This window comes from Xenopus laevis, chromosome 9_10S (assembly GCF_017654675.1).
Source record: "Xenopus laevis strain J_2021 chromosome 9_10S, Xenopus_laevis_v10.1, whole genome shotgun sequence".
Lineage (NCBI taxonomy): Eukaryota > Metazoa > Chordata > Amphibia > Anura > Pipidae > Xenopus > Xenopus laevis.
In genome coordinates this window covers 80,401,585-80,426,771 of record NC_054388.1, presented here as the reverse complement: position 1 = coordinate 80,426,771, position 25,187 = coordinate 80,401,585, and the positions used below count along the sequence as shown (strand labels likewise).

At 37.4% G+C, this 25,187-nt stretch overlaps 1 protein-coding gene across 3 annotated transcripts in view; it reads right to left on the bottom strand.

The window, feature by feature from the left end:
* LOC108702289 (disintegrin and metalloproteinase domain-containing protein 23) overlaps positions 1–25,187 on the bottom strand; it is a 96,924-nt gene that overhangs the window by 7,931 nt on the left and 63,806 nt on the right. Inside the window, exons 13-25 of one of the 3 annotated variants that reach the window (XM_041578357.1) lie at positions 22,840–22,930; positions 21,832–21,880; positions 20,513–20,612; positions 19,518–19,589; positions 18,521–18,607; positions 16,330–16,410; positions 15,789–15,839; positions 14,717–14,780; positions 13,675–13,780; positions 11,301–11,420; positions 9,721–9,889; positions 8,665–8,776; positions 4,105–4,195 (exon numbers count right to left, since the gene is read on the bottom strand). In XM_041578357.1, coding sequence (XP_041434291.1) covers positions 4,105–4,195; positions 8,665–8,776; positions 9,721–9,889; positions 11,301–11,420; positions 13,675–13,780; positions 14,717–14,780; positions 15,789–15,839; positions 16,330–16,410; positions 18,521–18,607; positions 19,518–19,589; positions 20,513–20,612; positions 21,832–21,880; positions 22,840–22,930 — 1,193 coding nt within the window. Of the gene's footprint in view, positions 1–1,057; positions 1,153–4,104; positions 4,196–8,664; positions 8,777–9,720; positions 9,890–11,300; positions 11,421–13,674; positions 13,781–14,716; positions 14,781–15,788; positions 15,840–16,329; positions 16,411–18,520; positions 18,608–19,517; positions 19,590–20,512; positions 20,613–21,831; positions 21,881–22,839; positions 22,931–25,187 lie in introns of those variants that run through there. The other 2 variants (XM_041578358.1, XM_041578359.1) reach the window with 2 other exon arrangements.

Here is a 25,187-nt window from a genome sequence, read left to right as displayed (position 1 = left end):
TTCAAAATTTCTAAATAGATAGCTTTATTACACCCAAAAAGATATTTGTAAGGTTCCATAAAGATAAAATAATACGCATAATATACCTATGCTTTCAATATTTTTCAATGCACTAGAGCAACACACTCTTATCAACAGCAGAGAGTGTTGTACTGTTGTTGGTCACTACATGGAACAGGGGAATTAGTTTGGAGCATAATAGAGGAAAAGATAACACATAACTAATGGCAGAGAAGACAACTAGCACAGTATGGCAGTTGAGTGGAGGGAAAGCAATATACAAAAGGAAAGGAGTGAACATTTTCAGATGGTGGGGAAAAGAAGATAATGGAATCACGATGCATGGGAGTGAGGCAAAATAGGAGTGAGACAAGTGAGAAAACAGCAAGAGACACATATGGATAAGAGGGAAAAAAATCTTTATATGGCACCAGCCCTGAATTACATACTTTCGATGCAGTACCAAGACAGTCAGCTCTCAGTAAGTCTAGAGAAATATATTTGTTCAGATGCGCATAAGTATATCACTAGAAACATTTTTGTTCAACTGACTTTACCATATATTTTTGAATAATGAGGTAGCATGAATGATAAGTAGGCTTGGGCGAATTTGAGCTGTTTAGTTTCGTCAAAAACGAAATGTCGCAGATGCCCATTAAAGTCTATGCGTAATTTTTTTGACAACGTCATGTCTGTGGGCGTCATTTCCAAGGCGAAACTAGGCGAAAAAATTCGCCCATCCCTAATAAGTCAAGAACTAAATAAGTCTTGATATAATATACTCCACCTACATGACCATAACCATTATAGATGTAGCATCTCCTCAGGGCTATAAGGACCTGTTCCATTACTTTTCATCTCTGTCTTTTCACCCAAGTTTTTCTTTTTGAAAATCAATACTGGAGTTTTTGTTTGCTTTGCCATTTTTCCTTTCATATTAAAATAATGTTAGCCCTACATAATTTCTGAGACTTTGTAGCAGAAACTCAATACCTTGTGCTATACAGTCAGCAGAAAGTAATGGCATAGCCATTGAAAAAAAGACATGCGGTATTGCTTACTTAAAGCCCCATCCAGTCCCCCCAAGGACAATTGCTGCTACCAGGATGGCACCAGCGATAGAGCCTATTATAAGATTGGTTGCACTAGGACCTGTGATGGAGTATGGGAAGAACAAAACATAAGAACTAACCAAAATGGGAGATGCAGTAAAAAAATATATATAAATATATCAAAATATAGTAAATATCTAGTGCTGCTGTGTGTTTATTTTCTTGTTTTGTATAAAAAAAAAGTTTGTAGGTGGGGGTCCCTAACAAAATGTCACCTTGGGGCTTTCTCCACTAATCTTTAACTTTTTACCTTGAAATGGAGACATATAACAGATTGTCCGTAGTCCCTGTTGATGCAAACATTGTTTCTAATTGAATGTTTAGGAAAGATAAGCTCTTTGTATTTTTTACCTAAAATGCACAGAACATACTGCTATTCTGACAAAATAATTGCCGGACAATTAAAAAGACTTTCATTTACTTTTAGCTAATTGCCCAACCCACTTAACCTGTATTATAACAATTTGACATTATTGCAATGCCCCTTATCTGAAGTATTATGTGTATTCTTATCGGTTGAAAAAGGTTCTGTTGGAATTCAAAGAGACAATCAGAACATCTGAACATACTCATCAGAACATTCCAAGCTTCAAAGAAATCTAATTTGCCTCAAAAAAGCAATTATCAAAAATACAGCTGGCAAGATTTAAAAAAGAAAAAAGGTGGCAAGGGGGAAAAATTAGTGTGTGCAATTTTCTTTGAACAGCATAGAGATCACTTGAATATAAGTGAATGGCCCTTCTCTACATTAACCCTATCATAGAATCTTGCTAAAATGCATTCATCATGTTCAGAGATTCAAATTAAGCTTCAGAACTGCTCAGAACTGCTCAGTTTTCACGGGTTTCCTTTTTTATGGCCAGGTAAAAAAAAATACTTACCTTTTTTGTTAAAACAGTATGAATAGCATTTATGTTTTATATTAGAATGATGCATTTATTGGATAATTTTATTTTACCAAACTTCTCTTTAATTCAATTTTACACAAGCAGTAAGTGTGTGCGTGTATAAATTCAGTTAGTACTTAAGAAGAATTCAAAACAACCTATAAAATAATGTACTCGCATGCATAGACAGTGTGTGGAAAGTGTGTTAAGGCAAGCAAATGGTGTCCTGAAACAATGAAAGGCTTTCAGAACTTACCTGCAGATTTAACTAGAACAAAGCAACACACTTTGATTTTTCAGAATAAATTGAAAATAGAAACAACCTGATTTTGTGATATAAATTTATACATTTTACCATAGGCAACAAATTAAGGCATTTAAAACACTAGTCCTGAAACCAATCCTTATGTATGTTCTAACAGTCCAGCTCTGATGTTTCCAGTTGAATGCATTCATGTGAACCGTAATAAGTGGATAACCCATAATTTGTTTTTTGTGAATCTGTGCTCAGTGACATTATTTTGAACCTACTTACATACAATCTTTTAAGCTAAAGTGCTCGCTAAGGCAAGCTTTAAAGGAGAAGGAAAGTCTTTTTTTTCACTTGGGGGTGCCAAATGTTTGGCACCCCCAAGTTATTGTATTTACTTACCTGAAACCCCGGGCCAGTGCCCCTATCAGCAGAAAATTGCACCGGCCTGGGGTTGTTCCAGAGAGCACCAAGGAGCGATCCTCTTCCGGCTTCTTCTTTCTTCAAATTTCCCAGGACAGACACATGAACAGTAGAACAAAATAGCTGACTTTTTACTTAAAGTTTGGCTTTTCTCTCTACTGCGCATGCACAGCCGCGCAAAGAAAGAGGAAGGTGGAAGAGGAGCACTCTGTGGTGTTCACTGAAAGAACCCCCGGGTCGGTGCAGTTTTCTGCTGATAAGAGCACCAGTCTGGGGTTTCAGGTAAGTCAATGCAATCACTTGGGGGTGCCTAACATTTGGAAGTTTCTTTCATATCATTTTGCAGAATGTTTTGCTATCTCTTGGGGATAGCAGCTATGCTCCTTTGAGACAGGCTTTTCTAATAAAGCTTTTGCACAGAAGTTGTTGGAGAGCTAAGTCTTCCTCACATATGTTTTTCCCCATAACAAATAATTTTTTTATGTGGTTCAATTCAATGAGGCCAAGAGAAGCACCTGTTACACAATGACGACAATATATCACTATAACTACAAAGGACTACAAAAACCAAAGTAATTGTGACGTATAGAACAGAACCTGCAGTACTACATGGAACAGTTGACTATGTAATCATAGATGTGAACGGTTACAATAACTGCAGCGTTCTAATTACAAATGAAAGCTTATGCCCAGATAAGTTAGTCAAAACAGTACATATAATTGTGGTAAATGAACAGTGTTAAACACAGTCACATTTAGCTAACTGGCTCATTGCATTTTTCTAAATCTACCGTATATACTCGAGTATAAGCCGTCCCGAGTATAAGCCAAGGTATACGTTATAAAAGTACGTTATGTACTTTTAATTGCACAGTAAGCCCTGAAACATATATTCCTCAATATAATATATAGTGAGATTAACATATTTGTATACTATTCCTCAGCTATCTCACTCATTGTTCATGTCATGATTTTAAATCTCAAAAAAAGTATTTTGCAAGACAATTAAAAAAGACAATTTTGAATTTCTTCTATGTAATTTATGAACGTAAATAAAATAAGTCAAAAGAATGTGCTGTTTTATTTCAAGCAAACATATTTCTTGTAGTGTAAGAATTTTAAGGCTGCATACCTAATTTATATTTTTTTTGCAGGATTTACAAAAAAATCGGTGACAAAATACATTGATCTTCTTGGGTCAATAAGGAAAAAAAACTAGAAAGTCATTTTATGCCCCACATTGTCCCAGACAGGAGAGGATCAACACTGCATGAGCAAATCACATGACAAGAACACAGTCAAATCACATGACTATTACGGTCATCACCACATGACACAAAGCCAAAGGGACAATTACACAGAAGGCTCAGACACACAATATCATTTTAACTCACACACTAGGCACCAGATATAAAACTTGAAAAATGCTTACTCTATTCCCCACCCTGTGCCTCCAAATATCACCCCAAGAGCCAGAATGGTCCCTGCTACTGCACCTATAAGTCTGTTAGTGGCCATGCTCACTGTTTGGAGGGAAAAGGGAGATTATTTTAAGGTGATTCAAAACCTTTGGTATATTACGATGTTTAAAATAAAACCCCACCAGGGAAAATCATTTTAACATAAAAGGTGCTGCCTTTTCTGGTAACAGTAGTGAACAGTGCAATATAATCCATGTCAAAAAATACTTGACCATGCTATTATTAAAACACATAAATACAACATCAACATGAAAAAGTGCAGAGAATATGCTATATATAAACACACATTTTTCAAACTAATACTAATATTATAGACTAATAATTTGGGTGAGTTATAGCTGGCTATTTCATATTCATCTGCATTGTCTGTTTTTGTTTCTTGGTAAACACGAGTAAGCAGTCAGCGTTATTTAAAATTTCTGAACATGAACATAAAGCATATTGAAAAAATTCTGTTGCCCTGTTTTTAAAAATGTTAAAATGGAAAATTGTACTACGAGTTTGCTACAGAATGGTTATATGCACCTAAGAAACAGCACTGTCTTCTGTTAGGGGAGCAGAAACCTATTCATTGTAGTGGGAATGGATTTGATCTATTTTGGGTTTTGCTAAAGCACACACAAGGTTACAGACTAAATGGCCAAGAACATAACATTTATACTTGGATAAAACACTGAATAAAGGATAGGTGAGGGATGGTGGATATACAAGAAATTGGATTGTGTTGTGGGGCCTGCTTCACTGAAAAGGATTTGGGGATTTGTGTGAATAATAAAACAATGTCAGTCAATGGCTCTTAAAGTAAATAAAGTGCCTTGCATTAAAAAGAAATTAACTTTATATACTCCTGGTTCTTGTATAGTATAAATGTTGGGGTTGTTGTCAATGGAGAAAAGGTGATTATGAGGAATCATGGTTACTCTTTATAGTATATTAGGGGACATTATAGACAGATAGTAATGGGTTGTTTTCACACAGAAAACAAAATTAAAGGATACTAGCAACTACAGATGCAGGTGCTAAGAGAATGAGAACTAAGGGGTGCAAAATAAAGCTCCTTAGTTCTCATTTTCCAAGCACTTATGTCTGAGTCTTTGCTGCAATCTGCACCTCATGGCAGACTTACAAATTCAGCAAAAGGTGCAAATGCAGTGCTGTTGGGTGTATGGCAGCTTTATTGCTACAGGATAGGCTGAGGGCAGAGGGCAGGAGAAGGGACATATCGTGCCTATAAGCCCTGTCTGCAGCTCATGAATACAGCAATGCCAAACACAGGCAGTGTTATATTCATTGGGGAAGCACAGGTCATCGCAATGCATTCTGGAGTGCAGCAACCTGTGCAAACAATAGTTGATGGTTGAGCAGGGTGTAAAGTGCAAAGAATTTGGCAGTTTACAACTGCTTTTTACATCATGCCTCCTAATTCATATATGAGGGCAGAGGGCAGGAGAAGGGACATATTGTGCCTATAAACCCTGTCTGCCCCTCATGAATACAGCAATGACAAACACAGGCAGCGTTGTATTCATTGGGGAAGCACAAGTCATTGCAATACATTCTGGAGTGCAGCAACATTTGCAAACAATGGTTGAGCAGTGTGTAAAGTGTGAAGAATATGGCAGTTTACAACTGCTTTTTGCATCATGCCTCCTCATTAGTATATGAGTCCTATTATATTTAATGAAAAAAAAAAAAAAAAAAAAAAAAATTATATATATATATATATATATATATATATATATATATATATATATATATATATATATATATATATATATATATATATATATAGTCGTGTTCCAAGGAATGACGCACTCCAGGACTTCATAATGAGATCAAGCAAAGTGAAGTTTATTTATCAACGTTTCGGTCCAGACTGGACCGAAACGTTGACAAATAAACTTCACTTTGCTTGATCTCATTATGAAGTCCTGGAGTGCGTCATTCCTTGGAACACGACTATCTGCACTATATATGACAGCATGGATTGGAGTGCACCACAGCCTGAACTATATATATATATATATATATATATATATATATATATATATATATATATATATATATATATATATATATATATATAGCTTTTGAAAGAAAAAGTATTAAGCTAGGAGAGGCACAGACTACACAAGTTATGTTAACTGTCTTTATTACTATTGGGCACTGGTCCAAGGTGAGTCCAAGATGAGATTGAGGCATACAGAATGCTAGCTCCCACTGGGATGGGGTCCTATTCTGGTGAACATGTGAGGAAACAAAACTTGGCTATATGCGGACATGCTACATTATCGTCCGAGTGTAAATATTATATTATATTATGTATGGGACCTGTTATCCAGAATGCTTGGCATCTGTGTTTTCCCAAATAAGGGGTCTTTCTGGAATTTGGATTATCATGCCTTAAGTCTACTAGAAAAATATTTAAACAATAGATAAACCCAATATAATAGTTTTATCTAGTTTAAGTACAAGGTACAGTTGTATTATTACAGAGGAAAAGAAAATTATTTTTAAAAATGGGAATTTTTTTAATTAAAATGGAGTATTCCTACAATTCAGAGCTTTCTGGATAAGGGATCCCATACCTGTAATAATCTAAAATATCTTGCCACTACTTCACTCACTTTTGGAATTCCTGGTTGAGTTTTTAAAGGGGAAAACTCGAATTTTTAAAGAAAAAACCCTCTAATTTTTCCAGATTTAGTATCATCTGAAGCTGCTAAAAATCTGAAAATACTCCTGATAAAACCTGTTGAAATCATATAGAAGTCGGTGTCAGATGGTCCCTTTAACAATTGGAACATGTTTTATACCTTCTGAGTTCTCGATAGTTTTGGGCTGTATGACGCTGGTTTTCTTCGATAATCTAATAAATTTGAGTTGCAGAGGTGACAATTCCATAAAATCAAGATTTCAGGACGACTATATGGAAAAAGTTGCACAACTCGAATTGTGTCAACTCTGAACACTAAACATCTGTTTGTTGTGCTTCAGTTGATAACTGCTAACAGTGATTTTGAACTATACTTTATAGTGCACATGGTAAGGGTTTAGAAGTGTAACTTGGAATTTGCCCATATAAAGCCATAAAGTGGCACATTGGTGAATTTAATCAAGAAAAAATAAAGATATGCTTTATTTTCGTCTCTTTATTAATTGTTTGGCCCAGACATTGCTTGTACCGTTTACATTTTTGTTTAGTTTCTGTATAATCTGCCTTCACAGGTTTCTTAACGTTCTGTTCTGGCTGAGATGAATAAATCACTTTAGGCTACACCTGTCAGTATTGGTTAAAGGGATCTAAAAAATCCCAGATATATAGTTGCTTATTTCCAAATTATCAGGATTGTGGGTGTAAAATGGCTACCTAATATCACATTTCTGATCCGTAACACTGCATACTGGAGGAGAGACAGGTGGGAAGCAAGCAATGAGCTTTTTATCTACTGACTTACTGAGTTGGCTTGTTACATTGTTTTAAAAGCCAGAGCCACCAGGGCAGAGAATAGAAAGGGATAAACGCTGCTTTCAATAGCAAAACATATGCAAATAACTTTAACCATAGAACATTTGTAATGAATCTATAATGCAAAGTTGCTTAGAATTTAGTTTTCTTTTATTAGCAAACAATTACTTTTTGGGTTGATATGACCTTTAAGGTATGTGTTAAGAACAGGCCTCCCTTTCATCTGACAGCAGTGATGGGTGAATTTGCTTCGCCACAAAATTCGTGAATTTCCTGCCAAATTCTCGAAATGGGCAAAAATTTCCATAACACAAATTTTGGCGCTGGCAACAATTCACCGGTGTCAAGATCTGCGCCGGCATCGGAGTTGACGCCAGTGCCCATTAAAAAGTCAATAGGCGTCCGTTAATCGTGAATCTATTCGCCCGTGGCCAAATAAATTCGCCCATCACTTGATGGCAGCACTGAAAAGGCTAGGCACAAGTGCCTCTCAGGGCCTCAGTTTTGAAGCTTTTGGTACACTTACATAGAATTTGTCATATAAAACAATTTGGTTTTGTTCTACAGATCAGAAATTACTTTTTGTTTTCATGTTCATAAAATAAATAAATTGTTAATATAAACAAATTGTTTATATACCAAAGTAAAAGAGAATGCAGTAAGCTCTTATTGTTAATAACTTTTGTCGTCACTTCTTTTGAATTAAAACCGTTATGTAGATAAGAGCGATGCTTAGATTATCACAGGATCCTGTGGCAGGATTATACTCTTTACTAGAGGGCTTTGAACCTTTGCTAGTGAAGCTGCTTACATTACTTTTATACTATGTCTGGGTAGTGTCCTCTGCTTAATGAAAAAGGAGAAATCTACTAGGTTTAACTACTGAAGACATAGTGGTCCACTATTGTAGAAGATACTGATCTTCTGAGCCACAATAATCTCTGAGACCGCTACTATTTAGCTAATATTTCTGCCTCATTAAGCATAATGAATTTCATCATTACAGGATATGTTTTGAATAGTAACATCTAATGGCACAAACCCTTTGGTAAGTCTTCTTTTTTGATTATCGGTTCTTTTATTGGGTCGTAAATGCTGCAGTCTGTCCCTGCCCAAGTGGAACTGCAAATACAAGTGACTTCATTGCTACAGACCTAGGAGATCAAAAAAATTAATGAAATTTAATAGCAGAACATCAAACAAAAATAGCACGAAATATGTCTTAAAGAAGTACTAAAGTTTAAAAAGAAGTAGGCTATAAATGCTGATTTTTTGTGTTTTGGTTCTGTACAAGCTCAAGGCAACCACAGTCCTTTAGCAGTAAAGATCTGTGTCTCAGAAGATGCTGATACTAGTTCCCCATCTTCTTTTCTGCGGATTCACTGCACATGACCTGTGCTGCTGACAACTGCCTGAGCTTAGGGTCCAACTCACAATATACTAAATATATAGAATATCAAAGTCACTATACAAGATTGATTGGTAATGAACTCAGATTCTCATTACATGACAACTGTGAAACCAGTGCAATTAGCATCAAAATTAAATCAGAAACAGCTTATATTACAGGCCAACCTAATTTTCTGCTTGATGGTTTGCAAAAACCCCTAAGCTTAGCTTCTCAACAGTTACCTATTTGAGATTGCTTGTGCTTTTCTGTACAATGAATCTTTAATGAAACCTAGTGTGTTTACAAATCACGTGGGATTTCATGCCAAAAAAAGCTTTGTAATCTTTGTAAGTTTGCCAGAATGGGCTTTTGTAACGAAGTCCAGGGCCCCTGGTCCAATGGGCCCCTCGTGATTGCAGGGTCTGCTTCCTTTATTGTTACACCACTGTCACATATTGTAACCTTCAACACAGCAGTATATGTGAGATGTATATTGCTCACCAAGCACTGTCAAATTCACCTATATTTCAAAAGTATTGAACAAAAAATGATATGTTTAATTTTATAGTATATCTATATCCCTGAGAAACCAGATAAATATGGTACACAAACAGAGGAATACAAAAGAACTCTGGATCCGCACGATTCCTCAATTTTGTAGCTGGATCACAGAGTTTGATAAACAGCACCATAAACAGAGGCACTCACCCCATGTCCAGAGCAGACTTTTTCATTGGAACCCAAGGGACAGTTGCTGATGTTGAGTGAATGAATTGGTAGGCACTTCTTGTCTAAGCACATCATAGATGGTCCACAAGGAGCCCCATCTTCTACATACCCCATATCAGTCTCATCGTCTAATATTACATGAGCACCACTGGGGAAAATAAAGTCAGAGAAGAGAATACTTTGGAAGCCACTTTTTATTTATTCACGCACAATACATAGTTAAAAACGGAGAAAAATTACAGATCTGATTACAAGGTTGTCACTGTTGTTTTTCCTAAAGAATGCATATTTTTTTTTTTTATTATTATTATTGAAAATTTTTATTGAATTTTAATTGCCAGAAAAAAGAATACAGCAACATATGGAATGAGGTAATAGCTTGCTAGAGAGAACATACAGAACAGTAATCTGATCATATCATTAGTCGGAAGCATAACCTAGTATCCTTACAATTCTATCTGCGAATGCTAGAATGAAACATCTCTCGTCCCAATGTTTCAGATTTAGCACTCTGTGTTGCAGTGTTTCCTTGGGGGGGGGAGGTTAGGTATAGGGGGGGACAATCGGAGAGAGAGAAAAGGAAAGAAAAGCTGGGGGGAAGATGGAAAACGATCAGGTTCTAGTTATAGTAAACGTTAGAACAGCGTGCATTAAAGAATGGATATTTAACTCAGTATGCCAGCAGGATACAGATCATGTGACGGCATGTGGAAGGTATACTATCTGTAGACCACAAAAGCAGATTTCTTATATTACTGAACTTGAAACCTATAGGCCACAGTGCATGATACATCCTTTGTTATCTTTAAGCATTCACAGCCCTGGCTAGTTTCTGAACCCCAACCTTTCTAACCAGTCATACTGCTCAAATGGACTTCTGAATACCTATACAAATTTTGTTTTGCTTTATATCCAGAAGAAACCTGAAATCTATTGACTGTCAATGTGTAGCAGACTACAGGCATAAAAATTAGGCTCCAATTCTTCGCTTATACTTGATGTGGAGATATGTTATTAAAACACTCCAGCCACAAAACTTCTCTCTGATACATATTTTATAGCTAGGACATGGATATAGACAGTAAAATATAGGTGGATGTTACACGTAGGCTGACAAATGTTTTGACATAAGTTAGTGACCTTCATTATGGCAACTTAGAAATCTTTATTACTCTTAATATAACATATGTATGTACAAGTATGGGACCTGTTATCCAGAATGCTCAGGACCTAGGGCTTTCAGGATAAGGGATCTGTCCGTAATTTGGATCTTCATACCTTAAGTCTACTAGAATCATGTAAACATTAAATAAACCCAATAGTCTGGTTCTGCTTCCAGCAAGGATTAATTATATCCTTTTTAAAAATTTGGATTATTTGGATAAAATGGAGTCTATGGGAGACTGCCTTTCCGTAATTTAGCGCTTTCTGGATAACGGGTTTCCGGATAACGGATCCCAAACCTGTATATGTATTCTTCAATTGCAGTGCAGTAGAAGACAGAAAACTCTGCTAAGGGAGCATAATATTGGTGGTACAGGACACGTAGAAGGTCTTACCTGCAGTCTACAATTCTTCCTTGATGATTAATGTATGTCGGCGGTATGTCACCTTCTAATTTACCAATACGAGGAGATTTTGATACATTTGCACAAAGTAGAAATCCACAGAAAACATCACTACAGAAACAATATAGAAAGGTAAGGACACTAGTAAGACTTAAGGTAGGTTTAGAACAAGAGCATGTTGGGAGTCAGGTCAAGAAAAGCAGATTTAGGGGCCTACTTTGTAAGCCTTGAATTTTTTTGGCCAGGATACATTATACTCCACAGCTACTAAAAATCAGTATCCGAAAATACGGCAGCTAAAACCTGTTAAAGTCATGTAAAAGTCAATGGCAGACTTTACATCTGGAAGATGTTTTTTTGCCTTTATGATCTTCAAGGGTTTTGGACTGTTTGATGCTGGTTTCCAATGTGAAAACTCAAACAATTAGAATATTTATTTTTAATACATTGGAGTCTAAGAGTCCAATGTATTTTTGTGACGAACCCCGACAAAATATTTCACCTATCCCTACTCCTGAAGCCTTTTATTTCCAAGGGATCTGAAGGGACTTAATAGTTTTATCATGCTGTAGTTATGTGTACTGCATTAGGTGATAATGTTAACCCATTATGAGACAACAGTTAAGTAGAACATTTTCACATGTCCATTCCTCATGAGAAGTAAGACCAACTATCAAAATTCTCTTTGCTCTTTTGTGATACACTATATTCTCAACAGTAATGCTAAATTCCTTTGCTGTCAAGACTCCTTTCTATAAGTCTCACTACTATATTGTACCTAGAAAGCATACTGTAAATGTTGTAATGCTTAGTTTTGAAAGGCTGGGGATCATGATGATTTATTTAATATAGTCCTAGCAAGTAATGCAGCACTTAAAATTCATTCAAAATGAATAGGGGTCTTAATATAATTTAACAAACAAGGATTACAAAATAAAATGGGATAAAAGGGCCCTAATCACATTAAAGGACAATAAACCCAAATGATAATACAATTATCCTGCCCTCAATTAAATAGGCAGTAAAGTATGAGGAATTATGGTAGGTGACAGTGTATACAGAATTTTTTCTCTATATTTAAAGGGATCCTGTCATCTGAAAACATGTTTTTTTTAAAATGAATCAGTTAATAGTGTTACTCCAGCAGAATTCTGCACTGAAATCCATTTCTCAAAAGAGCAAACAGATTTTTTTATATTCAATTTTGAAATCTGACATGGGGCTAGACATTTTGTCAATTTCCCAGCTGCCCCTGGTCATGTGACTTGTGCCTGCACTTTCGGAGAGAAATGCTTTCTGGCAGGCTGCCCCATGGGACATGGATTTTTACTTTTGAGTGTTGTTCTTAGATCTACCAGGCAGCTGTTATCTTGTGTTAGGGAGCTGCTATCTGGTTACCTTCCCATTGTTCTTTTGTTTGGCTGCTGGGGAGGAAAAGGGAGGGGGGTGATAACACTCCAACTTGCAGTACAGCAGTAAAGAGTGATTGAAGTTTATCAGAGCACAAGTCACATGACTTGGGGCAGCTGGGAAATTGACAATATGTCTAGCCCCATGTCAGATTTAAAAATTGAATATAAAAAAATCTGTTTGCTCTTTTGAGAAATGGATTTCAGTGCAGAATTCTGCTGGAGCAGCACTATTAACTGATTCAACTGATTTTTTTCCCATGACAGTATCCCTTTAAACATATGAGATTGTGTTGCAACAATATGCACCAGTATTCTCCATCTGTTCCTAACTTCTACAGTCTATGGTAAATGCTTTTAAAGGCAAATAATATAGCAACTACATACATGTAATATAAAGAAAGTTAATATATACCTATGTACTCATGTTAATAATCAACAAAACTGTAATTAGTAATCATAATCTATCATTTTGGATTTAAAATATGAGTAACTAATTGCCAGTTCTCTCAACCTCCACACAGTTTAATTATCAATCTCCTCCCCAATCATACAGTCCCTTGTTTATTGGCAACTCTATCCTCAGGGGCATTTCTGCAGCCTGGGGGCGGCTTTGTAGATGCTGCCCTCTCCCCGACACCCATGGCTTACCTTTCTGAGCACTTGAGTGGGTGGAGGGGGTTTCTGCATTGCTAGTGCAGAGAGCTGAAATTCTGATTTGGAAATCTTAATTTCAGTTGTTTACGTTACCAGGAGCAGCTCTTTGCTGCCCCTGGTAACCTGGCGGCTGCTGCCGCCTCCTGGTAGCAGTGTCCTTGTCTATCCTGGTATATGCTTTTCTATTGCTACAATTAAACAATTTCCAGGCTTAATTATTTCCTTTTTACATTATAAAGTAAATCAGAAAAAAGGATGTATGTATGTAATGAAAATCTGTTCTGTTGTGCTAAACTTACTGTTTGCTGCACTGAATCCAACGGTCACCATCTTTCCCGCAGTTACCTTTCTCTGTGCCTTCTGTGTTCAGCTTTTCATAACAGAATTTGTCTGAGCCACCTGCTTCTAAAAAGGATTAAAGAGGGGTAAAAGGTGAAAGTCATACCATTATCAGAAATGACATTCTACATTTAGATCTAGGGATCAAATGGCAAAGATCTGATATTACAGCATGTTTGGACCAAATGGCCATAGCATGATCACTAAAAACACAAAATTTATGTTGACAAAGATACATGTTAATATATAGGATATGTTTATGGGGAACCTACCAACATATCAGCACTTCTAATAACATGTAATTTAACAGTTCAGAAAACACTGGAATATTATATTGTTTTCCAACATGCTATGAATTATATTTAATGACCAATGGATGAACCACTGCCTCTCTGAAATAAGAATAAATAGATGACTGGCCATATTTAGTTGATGCATGAAATTAGCCTTTAAATATAGCAGCAAATCTAAAGAGATAATGATGTGATTCTATAAAAATCATAGGAATTTGTCAGTATCAGTGAAGAGATGCAGCCAAAAGCACCCCCAAGGTGCTCCCATCCCAGCGGACCTTAGTGAAGGCAACCCTCCAATACAGCTAAAGTACCTTTTGCAGTTGTTTCAGTCACATAGGGCTGGGGCAGCACAATCCTTCCATAGGTTGAAGTACTGTTTTTGTTTTCATTTATAATTAGCCTATAGCACCCAGCATGACTGAAACAACTGTTTCTCCTTAGCTGTGTGGGAGGGTCGCCTTCACTATGTTTTGCTTGGTCATAGGGAGAGGCTTAGGGGTGCTTTTGGCTTGCAGCATCTCCTCACTAATACTGACACATGATTTTTACAGGAACGTGCCAGTATCTCTAATTTGCATAATAACTATAAAAGCTTATTTTTTCTTTTTTTAAGTATAAAATTAGAGCAATTTTGTTTATTTAGGAAACATAAGATTGCTTCAAGATAAAAAAAGACATAACAAGAAATATATATATTGTGACCTACTGCTTCCCCAGATGTGTTTGCACTGATTATCCCTTGTTTTGCATTCCCCATTGTAGCACCGACCCTAAAAAATATACACATCATTGCAGGTTATTCGGGCACAATAACTAACAGCAACAGATAACAGTGAGAATAAACCTTTAAAAAGTGGCATTGTTAAATGACAAGAAAAGACAAATTCACAGGGGGTGTGGGGGGTAATATATTATGCATCCCCCAGTAATTTCAGTTTTCCCCAGGCTGTTGTTCTGTGCCAAGGGACTTTCTCGCCAAACCAAACTTTTAAAACTCAAGTCTCAAACTTGATTGATAAAAAATGCAGCAAAATAGCATTCTGCTCATCAATTTCTATCCAACTAATTAGAAAATTAGGGCAACACCCATTGACTTCTACATGAACTTTAAGATAAATCTGCCTATAGGAAACTGAGCTTAGGCAGTAGAGTAAATTTCGTTTTTATTCTACTGTATAGGGGCAATTCTAAAGGGAAGATACTGTATATCAGCGAAATTCTAGCACATATTACATTATATAATGTTTCTGAAAATAAGCATTTTTTAGCAAAACCTTATACAGATTGCACTATTCAAGGAACTTTATGTATCTGTCTGTCTGTCTGTCTATCTACATCTCTCTCTCTCTCTCTCTCTCTCTCTCTCTCTCTCTCTCTCTCTCTCTCTCATCTATCTATCTGTGTTAATTCCTATCTGTGAGCCATGATTGTTCTGACTAGGTTAACAATCTACAGGCTGATCAATTTATATGAAATAAGGCAGAATTTTTGCTTAGATTTTATCAACTAATACAGTTGAACAGTTATCCTCCAACAAAAAGAGCAAACAAAGCTTGCATTGCCTTCTAAACTCATAATTGAATACATAACATTCCTAAGGATTGACTTTATGACAATTGTTATATTTGTCTGTTGTTCATAACCATTGACTTTCCTTAATATTCACATGATGTATATGGTATATATTACCATGTGGACAATATTAAATGCTTAGGTGGACCTAAATACTACTAGAACAATAAAGTAAACTATTTTGAATAAATGTAAAATAACTGCACCTGGTTGGAATCACAGGCATATCCATCTTGTTTCCTAAGGTTAGGTGGGCACTAAGGAACAATAACAGCAAAGGGTAGATTTAACATGGGTCTATAATTATTTTTCATGCATTAATATTTTTTGAGTTTCACTGCACAGTAATTTTTATATTCAAGTATATTTATTTTTTTTATCATATTTTGATGCCGATGCTGTAAAAATTAACTTGAAAATGAACAAGTACCCAATGCTAAAGATACAGAATTCAGTTATTTCAAAAAAAGTTTGCATTTGGTACATAAATACTGATTTGTTCAGTATGTGTGATTCCTACACAACAAAATCAATTTCATTGCTAATATCTGCATACCACAAATAATACAAGTGTAAAAATTTAATTTTTCTAAACCATAAGTGAATTATCTGCTTATACTACAATATAAAATAAACCTCCAAAGAAATACACTGATATTGGAATACAGTTTATATAGGACAAAGAGTACAATGTAGCCAAGATATTTGACGCCCAACAGTGCAGAACAGCTTTAGACATGGCAATACCTGACCAGAGTCTCCTGTGCAGTGTTCGGTAATATCACATTCATTAACAGCATATCGACAGTCATATTCTCGTGGCAGGAACTGAATTAAAAAAATAAAATGAATGGCTAAATGAAGAGGAAAAAAGACATTTTGGTGAAAAATGTCACAGCTTAATTGATTAAGTACTTTTAATAGGCTCCAAGAGTATCTGAAGGACCAATGTGGAACAAAAACGCTTATGAGGAAAAGAAAAACTTGTCAGTTGGAAAGGCATCATTCAATAAAAACATTTATATGCTATGTACTATGCTAGTTACTGCGCATATTGGATATGTGCTTAAAGGAAGCAACTTTCTCTGCACAGAGGAGGTTAATGCATAAGTCTGGGTACCTTCACAATATCTGGTTGGGACGCAGCATGTTGCATTTCACCTGCGTTCGACGCATACATGCGTCTGTGTGAGTACAGCCACCTTATATATTTGACTGCATCTACTCCTGCACTCCCCTGTGGCTGAACAGAAGAAAGCGCAATGCAGGAGAGCGCAGGTAAAAATGGCCGCGTGTAAGAGCCCTAAGGAGTGCAAAATCACTATCCATTGTACTCATTTATAGACCCTGTGACTGAACCTATCATGAGTCATGGTGCAGCTTATGCAGCCCAGCCCTGTACTTATTACCTGCCTGTAGCAGAGTGAGGTGCTACAGGCTGACCAGCTGGCTCTGATTAGCCTCAGTGGCTTGGTGGGGTTTAGTACTTAAAAACCATGATGATTTAGTACTTAAAAACCATGATGGCCAGTCTGAAATAAAAAACGTTTTCTTTAAGGGCTGAACTCCATGGCGCGCTGTTCTCTGACACATGGACGTGCGATGACATGCATGCATGTGTCACATGAAGAGAATGGAACTGAATGTGAAGTCGCAGGTACAAACTACATGTATCCGACTGTCAGAGGAAAACGCCACACACTGCATTTTCATTCGACAGTCTCATACATATAGTTTGTAACTGTGATTTCTCATTAAGTTTCATCATCTTCTGCACAGTCAACTCGTTACATGCTTGTCATTGCATGGCGGCTGAGTCAGACGTAAGCGCGCTGAGGAGTTCAGTCCTTATAGACTTTTTCTTTCCTGACATGGGGAGGCACATTTATCAAGGGCCGAATTTCAAATTCATGTTAGTTTTTTAAAACTCCCATGAACTCGAATCAACTCAACCAATCAAAATGTATTTATAAAATTGAATTTCCTCAGCTCAGATGAATTGAATCGACCCAAAAACTCGAGTTGAATTCGATTAGAATTAGAAAAACTCAAATCGAATAAAAAAAAACTCGATTTGAGTTTTTTTCTCGAATGTCAGGAAGGCTGCAAACATCACCAAATTGATCCCTGGACCTCTCCCATTGACTTAAACAGCAATTTGGCTTTAAGGTGAAAAATTCCAATTCTAGTTTTCACTTCGAACCTCCATTTCGTACAATTTTCGGGTGGTGTGTGAAGTGTCCTGAAATTTTTCATGTGATGGCGAAAAGGTTCGAAGATTTCTGTCAGCTAACAATAATATCTCTGCATGTATTTCCGATTTGAAAATATCAGTAGGAGACCAGCTTTTGTTGGACATAACTTTCATATGATTGCTGTCAGGGGCAGAACACTGCCTGATTTGTTCTTTTACATGACATGCATGTTAGGCAGTGGCGTAACTACCGGGGGAGCAGGGGGTGCGATTGGGCCAGGGCCCGCACCCCCTCAGGGACCCCGGTAGCTCACCCGCCACGATTCCCGGTGATTCTGGGTGTACGCGGGGGGGGCCCGGCAGCGTGTCCCGCGCCAGGGCCCGCCCCCTCTAGTTACGTCACTGATGTTAGGGGATGGGATAGAGGTCATATCTGTTCCACCCTCCCATGAATGCAGTACTGGCAAACACAGGAATAGGGGCAGCATAGGTCTTTTTGTTTTATTTGGAGCGCAAAGACCTACATCTATGCAGATTTATGATCCTTTGGTATATGGTTTGGAGTAATTGTTATAAGAAAATGTAAAGTCACAATCATTAATTGCTTTAATAATATGTAAAGGATTTTTTCCACAAATTGCCCTTTTTCAAAAAATAAAAGCTCACCAGGTTTTAGGTGAGTCAGTGAATTAATCTTAGATCATGGTCTGATCCCCGCAATGCATATAAATATTATAAACTTACCAGGCATGAAGTGTTACAGCAAGGCCCATCACTGCAGTGTGCTCCATTTGATAGAGAGCATTTCTTGCAGCAGTCTCCAAAACAGTCCTAAAAAATATTATATAAATATAAAAATATGATTATACAGCTTTCAGTATGAAAAGCTCAAGGGGCGGGTACTTCTGTCTCCTCTTTAATTAAATGTATAATATGATTCCAGATTAACTCAAACATACTGTATAAGCTTAATTCAACCATTTGTTGTGCTTGCAAACGGTTTTAGGCATAATGAAAAAACACATAGCATCTGGCAGAAGGCATTTTAATGAATTCTAACAGTCTCTTGGAATATCATTGAATACGCTCTTTTGCAACTGTCTAGATGTCTGGTCATGATTTATTTGTACTTTTTTTGTCTTACCAGCAAACATATGTACAGTATGCATTCCAGCAACAATGCTAGAAGCATTATAGTTAGCGAGTAACTTGGTCACTGGCTGTAATTACAGAGGGCATTGTGGAGATGGTAGCTAAATAAACAAATGTTGGGCAGAGGTAAAACTAATGGCCCACTTGCTGTTGCTTTATTGCAGTGTCCCCAACCATTGGCTCATGAGCAACTTGTTACTCACTAACCCCTTGGATGATGCTCCAGTGGCCTCAAAGCAGGTGCTTATTTTTGGATTCCTGGTTTGGAGGCACGTTTTGGTTGCATAAAAACCAAGTGTATTGCCAAACAGCGCCTCCTTGTAGGCTGCCAGACCACATAAGGGCTGCCGAATGGCCAATCACAGCCTTACTTTGGGAACTGCTTTACTGTATTAGAGCTCAGCATGGTTTGCCAGAGGGATTTTTTACCTTTTTATACGCATATTTATCATAGGTAAAATCAGAGTAAGCTGTATATGCATGCTTTTATAAGGGTGACCATGTAGTGAAATGGTGAATTATAGTAGCTCTAGTTTCATGCTTATAAATATGTCCCAAAGATGGGGCTTAAAGAGTTGATTAAACTTACCATTCTGAAGCCACAGTCACATTCTTCTCCTGCCTCCACATAACCATTCCCACATTCTGTCACTTCAAATAACTGCAGGAGATGCAAAGATATTTTTACCATTTGACACATATTCCATAGGAATGAAAAGAATGCGTTCTTCTGTGGTGAGTTCTAATCTGACATTTTGATAAATCTGCCCTTAAGTGTATTAGCCACAAAGTAAAGTACCTCTGACCTTAGTTTAATAAGAAAAAATTAATACAGCATTGCAACCTACCTGTCCAATTTACTATTTAGTTTTTAGCAGTGAACTCAGCACCCCAATCTATATGCTGAATTAATGATCTCAAGAGGACTCCAGGGGTGGGTCCTGGACGACAGGTATATTTCCCCTTTATTCAGGTACCTGGAGGGTGCACATCAGGGCTAATTACTGCAGCAGTGCAGGAGTTAAGAGAGCCCTGAGAGTTCAGGAAGGGGGTTGATAGACACACATGAGTTCTGCACAAGCAAAAGTGTTAAAACTGCTCTCCTGTTTCAAAGTGGATACAACGTTTTGCAAGGCTAGGTGAGCCTGATCCCTGAATGGGAAAATGAACTGTTTAATTTGTCAGTTTTGCTGAGCATGAAAGCCGATGTTACTTTATGCTGAAAACTGTGTTTAAACTGCCATTTTTACCTGCTGAAGATACAGCCTGTTTAAGTTGCCATTTGTACCTGCTGAAAATACAGCTTGTTTAAGTTTGAATAAGAAATAAAAGGACATTTATACTACTATTGTGTTGTGGCTGTAGTGCATGGGTGATCCCTCTCCCCCTGAACTTTACATAGGGAAAACTAATGTTCATTGTTAATTTAATCTTTTCATACTGTGCAACATGGTGAATGTCTATTACTCCCATTAACGGTCAGCGATCCTGGCCCATCCATACTAAATCCAAACTAGCTTGCACGTGCAGTTGTAATTTTAATTGCCTTTACAGTGAGCTCTTATTTAAGCATATTACATTTACCTTGGTTGGTCTATTAAAGAGACAGGAACCCCCTCCACGGTTGAGGAATTCCTTGTATTCTGCAATGCTACACTTGGAAAACCTCCGGGAATGGTACACTCTTAAAGAAAAATACAGATTATGGGTGAAAAGAAAAATCTGAGCAAGTTGTACATTCTGGTATCTTTGTTCAGGGCTGTCTATAGTATATGGGCCCAGGGCAAATATAAGGGATGCAATGAATATGAAATCCATCATAAAAGATGCCCAAATCCAATCCTAATCTGAACCCTAATTTGTATATGCAAATAATCAAAATAATCAAATTGCAACATACAAAAAAAATCACTATCCATTGTCTAGTGGTGTAAAATAGTGTGTTATTTAGGGTTCTGCAAACGAATCCTGCAAAAAAGACTGGGTTTTGGCCAACGCACGGGATTCAAAAAATCCCTAACAAATATTTTTGTGTGTGTGCCCCATTATGTAATTCCAAGATGCAGCCCTCCTTCAGTTTTTTAATTTAATTATAGTTCTACTGCCCCCCCTGCAGCCTGGAAGGAATAAAAGGACAACTGTAAATCTGAGGCGCACTAACGGATATACTATACTTTCCCTCTGCATGTTAACTGCTGCTACTACTGCTGCAAAGTTGCATTTGCTGTTCAGCTATATGACAGCTGGGCTAACAAATTGATAATCCCTGAAAATGAACACCTACTGCATTAAAACTAATGCAACCCAGTGTAATAAAAGGATTACAAATTTGGAATAGATTGCTTCAGTGCAGAAAAGTGTTTGTTAAATCTGACAGGATCATTTAATAAATCAGTCACATTGGGGTTTTTATCTGTATTATTTGTATTGAGTTTTTATTTTATTGAATTTTTAATCAAAACAGGATATGGCATCATTGTTACAGCAAATATAGACCAGTTGCACACAAAGGAAAAAAGGATTGTTTATGAATGCAAGTGCAGACTGCAAAGTTCAATTTTTGACACACAATTTACCCATAATGAAGATTTTTGTCCCATAATTTCAGAGTGTGTTTTGATGCATATTGGGTGGAAGTTGCCTATAGCAATTTCAGAGTTGGTGTTAAGTAACTCCCAGAGTGCACATTTAAAACAGTGCTTGCAGTACTGGGTGCAAGTCTGATGGAACCAGCTGTGGGATCACTGGTGGTAGTAGCTCCAGGGTTCCCCAGTGTCAATAGAAGAAACCCCTACAATAAGAGGCAAGGTAGATGCTTTGGCAACTATGTTGAAGTGTGGGAGCATGATTTACCTATTAAAGGCTTCAGATACATTTTTCTTTTTGAGCTGCCAGAAACTTACCCTGTCTCCTCCATAACGCATCCCCCAAAGTTCTCTGTGCAGTCACATTCTTCTCAATGACAATGTAAAGGCATAGACATAAAAATACAGAATTGAAAAGAAAGAGAAAACAGATTACATTAATAAAAAGCAAACAGAAAGTGCTCTTTCAGTGTTGCAGTTCTGCATCCACTGTGATCTACGCCATTCTGATTTCACTTCAATGGTCCCAATTAAAAGTACAATTTACATCCCAACAAAAAGACCTTCATAAATAGAAACTGTCTACAAACATAATTTTCCATAATTATTAAGAAAGAATAATTAGAAAGAATAGTTAACATTATTGACCATACTTCCCAACATTTTCAAAATAAAAAGAGGGACAAAAAAAGTATCGCAGAAAATGTTTGGACCACGCACATTTCTGTGGCCACACCCCCTAATTACCATGTTCATTTTACAAAATAAAAAAAAAAATATATTTCTATGTTTTTTTTTAAGTTATTACAGTTTTGCTAATGAAGGTTATTTCCCCTTTAAGCTGTGAGCCTTACTTCTCCCAAGGGACCTGTCATCTGAATTGTTACAATTACTTATTTGCTTATCTCAAAATTGCTACAAAAGTATCTTAGTTGCACCTGGTGGCTGTTCTGGGTTCTTTGCCAATTGAGTTAGCAACTTTGTATCTTTTTCTAACTGTTCAGTGCAGAGAAAGCCTAGACTTTTCAGTAAAATCCGGGACTGTCAAATAACTGGTAAATAAATCAGATTATTACTACCCCAATGCTTAGTTCCAAAGCTAAACTACAATAATGTTTAATTCTTGATGATGCCTGGTGTTTTATGGTGTATTTTATTTCTAAAAGCAAGCAAAGAGACACTTTATTACAGACATTGATGATGCCTGGTGTTTTATGGTGTATTTTATTTCTAAAAGCAAGCAAAGAGACACTTTATTACAGACACCATGCAATTGTAATGCATGTTTCTTTAAACTGAAGATCATGAGTCTGGATTTATACTTACTTGATTTACGAGAAGCTGGCTCCCACTGGATACCAAGATTTTGTGCTAGACTCTGGGCCAGTTGCTGTGCCATGGACAATAAGATTCCATACTGTAAAAATATATGTATTAACTATTAAGGGTAGCAATTGGCCCAGTTTATTTTTTTGTGCAAGGTTAGAGGGGTGGTTCACCTTTCCCCGACCCTAACTAGCCCTGTCTTGGCCCACACCTGCCCACATTCGCACTTCCGGGTTGCTTTTATAGACCCGCGCTGACATCAAAAAAGGGGCAGTGCCAGCAGGAGCAGCGTCTATAAAAGACGAACACAAAAAATGGTGGCCCATAGACTTCAAAGCATTTCCACAAATTTTTGGCAAATCAATACGGGTCAGATTCGCCCATCACTAAATATTACTGATAACAGACAGCTAAAATAGTTTTGGTGCATGAGACACAAGAAGTCAGGGTTACAAATGGGCCTTGTGAGCAAATGGACGTCCAACCACAAAACCAGAAATGGGGCCCATTAGGCGTCTAGCTGATCTAAAGACCTATATATACTTATTATTAATCAACTGAAGTTGCTCAACCCGTGTGTGAGTCTATTCAAATTATGAACAGCATAGAAAACAGGTGCTAAAATTCAACTTGTAAAACTTTTCTTGCCTGCTTTGTCTATATGGCTTCAAGGGATACTGTTATCCGGGTGCGTATTTATATTAAGGCACCCAAAGGCCTGTGCCTAGGCCGGGGCAAGTTTCGGGGTGCCTTTATTTTTTACATTTAAAAAAAAAAAATTGCCCAGCCTCTTCCACGGATTTCCAGAGAGCTGGGGGGGGGGTGAGCGGTAGAGGCCCGGGCAGGTTGGCGGAAGTGACATTGTGACAGACTTCCATGACGTCCGTGCGTGACGTCACATGGGGGCGTGTTTAGGTCCGGCGCCTAGGGCAGCATCGGACTTAATACAGCCCTGCTGTCATTGGAAAATGTTTTTTTTCAAACTGCACAAGTTAATAATGCTGCTCCAGTAGAATTCTGCACCAAAATCCATTTCTCAAAAGAGCAAACAGATTTTAGAACAATGGGAATGTAACCAGATAGCAGCTCCCTAACACAAGATAACAGCTGCCTGGTAGATCTAAGGCAGGGGTCAGCAACCTTTACTATCAAAAGAGCCATTTTTCCCCCTCTTCCACTAAAGAAAAATAGTCTGGAGCCACAAAACATAACACCACTTATAAACTTTTAAAAGTTTTAACCTTTTTTTAATTTTAACTGTTACAACAACAGAATACAACAAACAGAAGTGCAGTGTGCATATGTAGGCCTACTTTGAAATAAATTAAACACTGAATAGCCCTATTAAATGCTAGTGTTCTCATCTGTTTATAGGCGAGGGCTATAGACATCCTTAAAATATGCGTCACATCCATGTCTATAGCCCTCGCACCTGCTGCAGCTGGACTCTCAGGCTTCTCTCGTCTTGAGTGTGTGACCACAGTAAGGACCATGATGAATCATCTTGCTGCGGCTCGTTCTTGCCTGTCCCTCCTGGGATGTCTATACAGCCCTCTCACCTGCTGGTGGCTTCCTGAATGTGCAACCGCGGTAAGCTAACCGTTAGCTTACCGCGGTCAACACTCAAGAAGCCGCCAGCAGGTCCATGGGCTGTATAGACGACATGACAGGCAAAGCCACAAGACCGAGCCGCAACAAGCAGGATGAAGAGCCGCATGATGCTCTGGAGCCGCGGGTTGCCTACCCCTGATCTAAGGACAGCACTCAATAGTAAAATCCATGTCTCACTGAGACACCTTCAGTTACATTGAGTTGGAGAAACAACAGCCTGCCAGAAAGCAGTTCCATCCAAAGTGCTGGCTCTTTCTGAAAGCACATGACCAGGCAAAATGACCTGAGATGCACCTACGCAATGCACCTACGCACCAATATTACAACTAAAAAAAAATACACTTGCTGGTTCAGGAATTACATTTTTTATTGTAGAGTGAATTATTTGCAGTGTAAATAGTATAATTTAGAAATAAAAAATAGATCTTAAAAATCATCAAAAATCCCTTAGTAGACATTACTATTTTTCATATGGTCTCTCAGTGTGGTGTACTCATCAAGGTTTAACTGTAGGGTTATCAATAGGTGTATGTGACCATGTTCTACATAGCAAGACTTAAATGTTCTCTGCTATTTAATTAATACACTTTAAATCCCCCCCCCGCCACAAACAAAAAAAATCTGCCTGTGTTACTGGCATTTAAATGTGTTTAAATCTCAGTGAATAAAAGTATTTTCTCTTTCTGTACTTGTAGGTGTAGGAAACATGTGGTTTGACGTCACATAGCACATGGAGA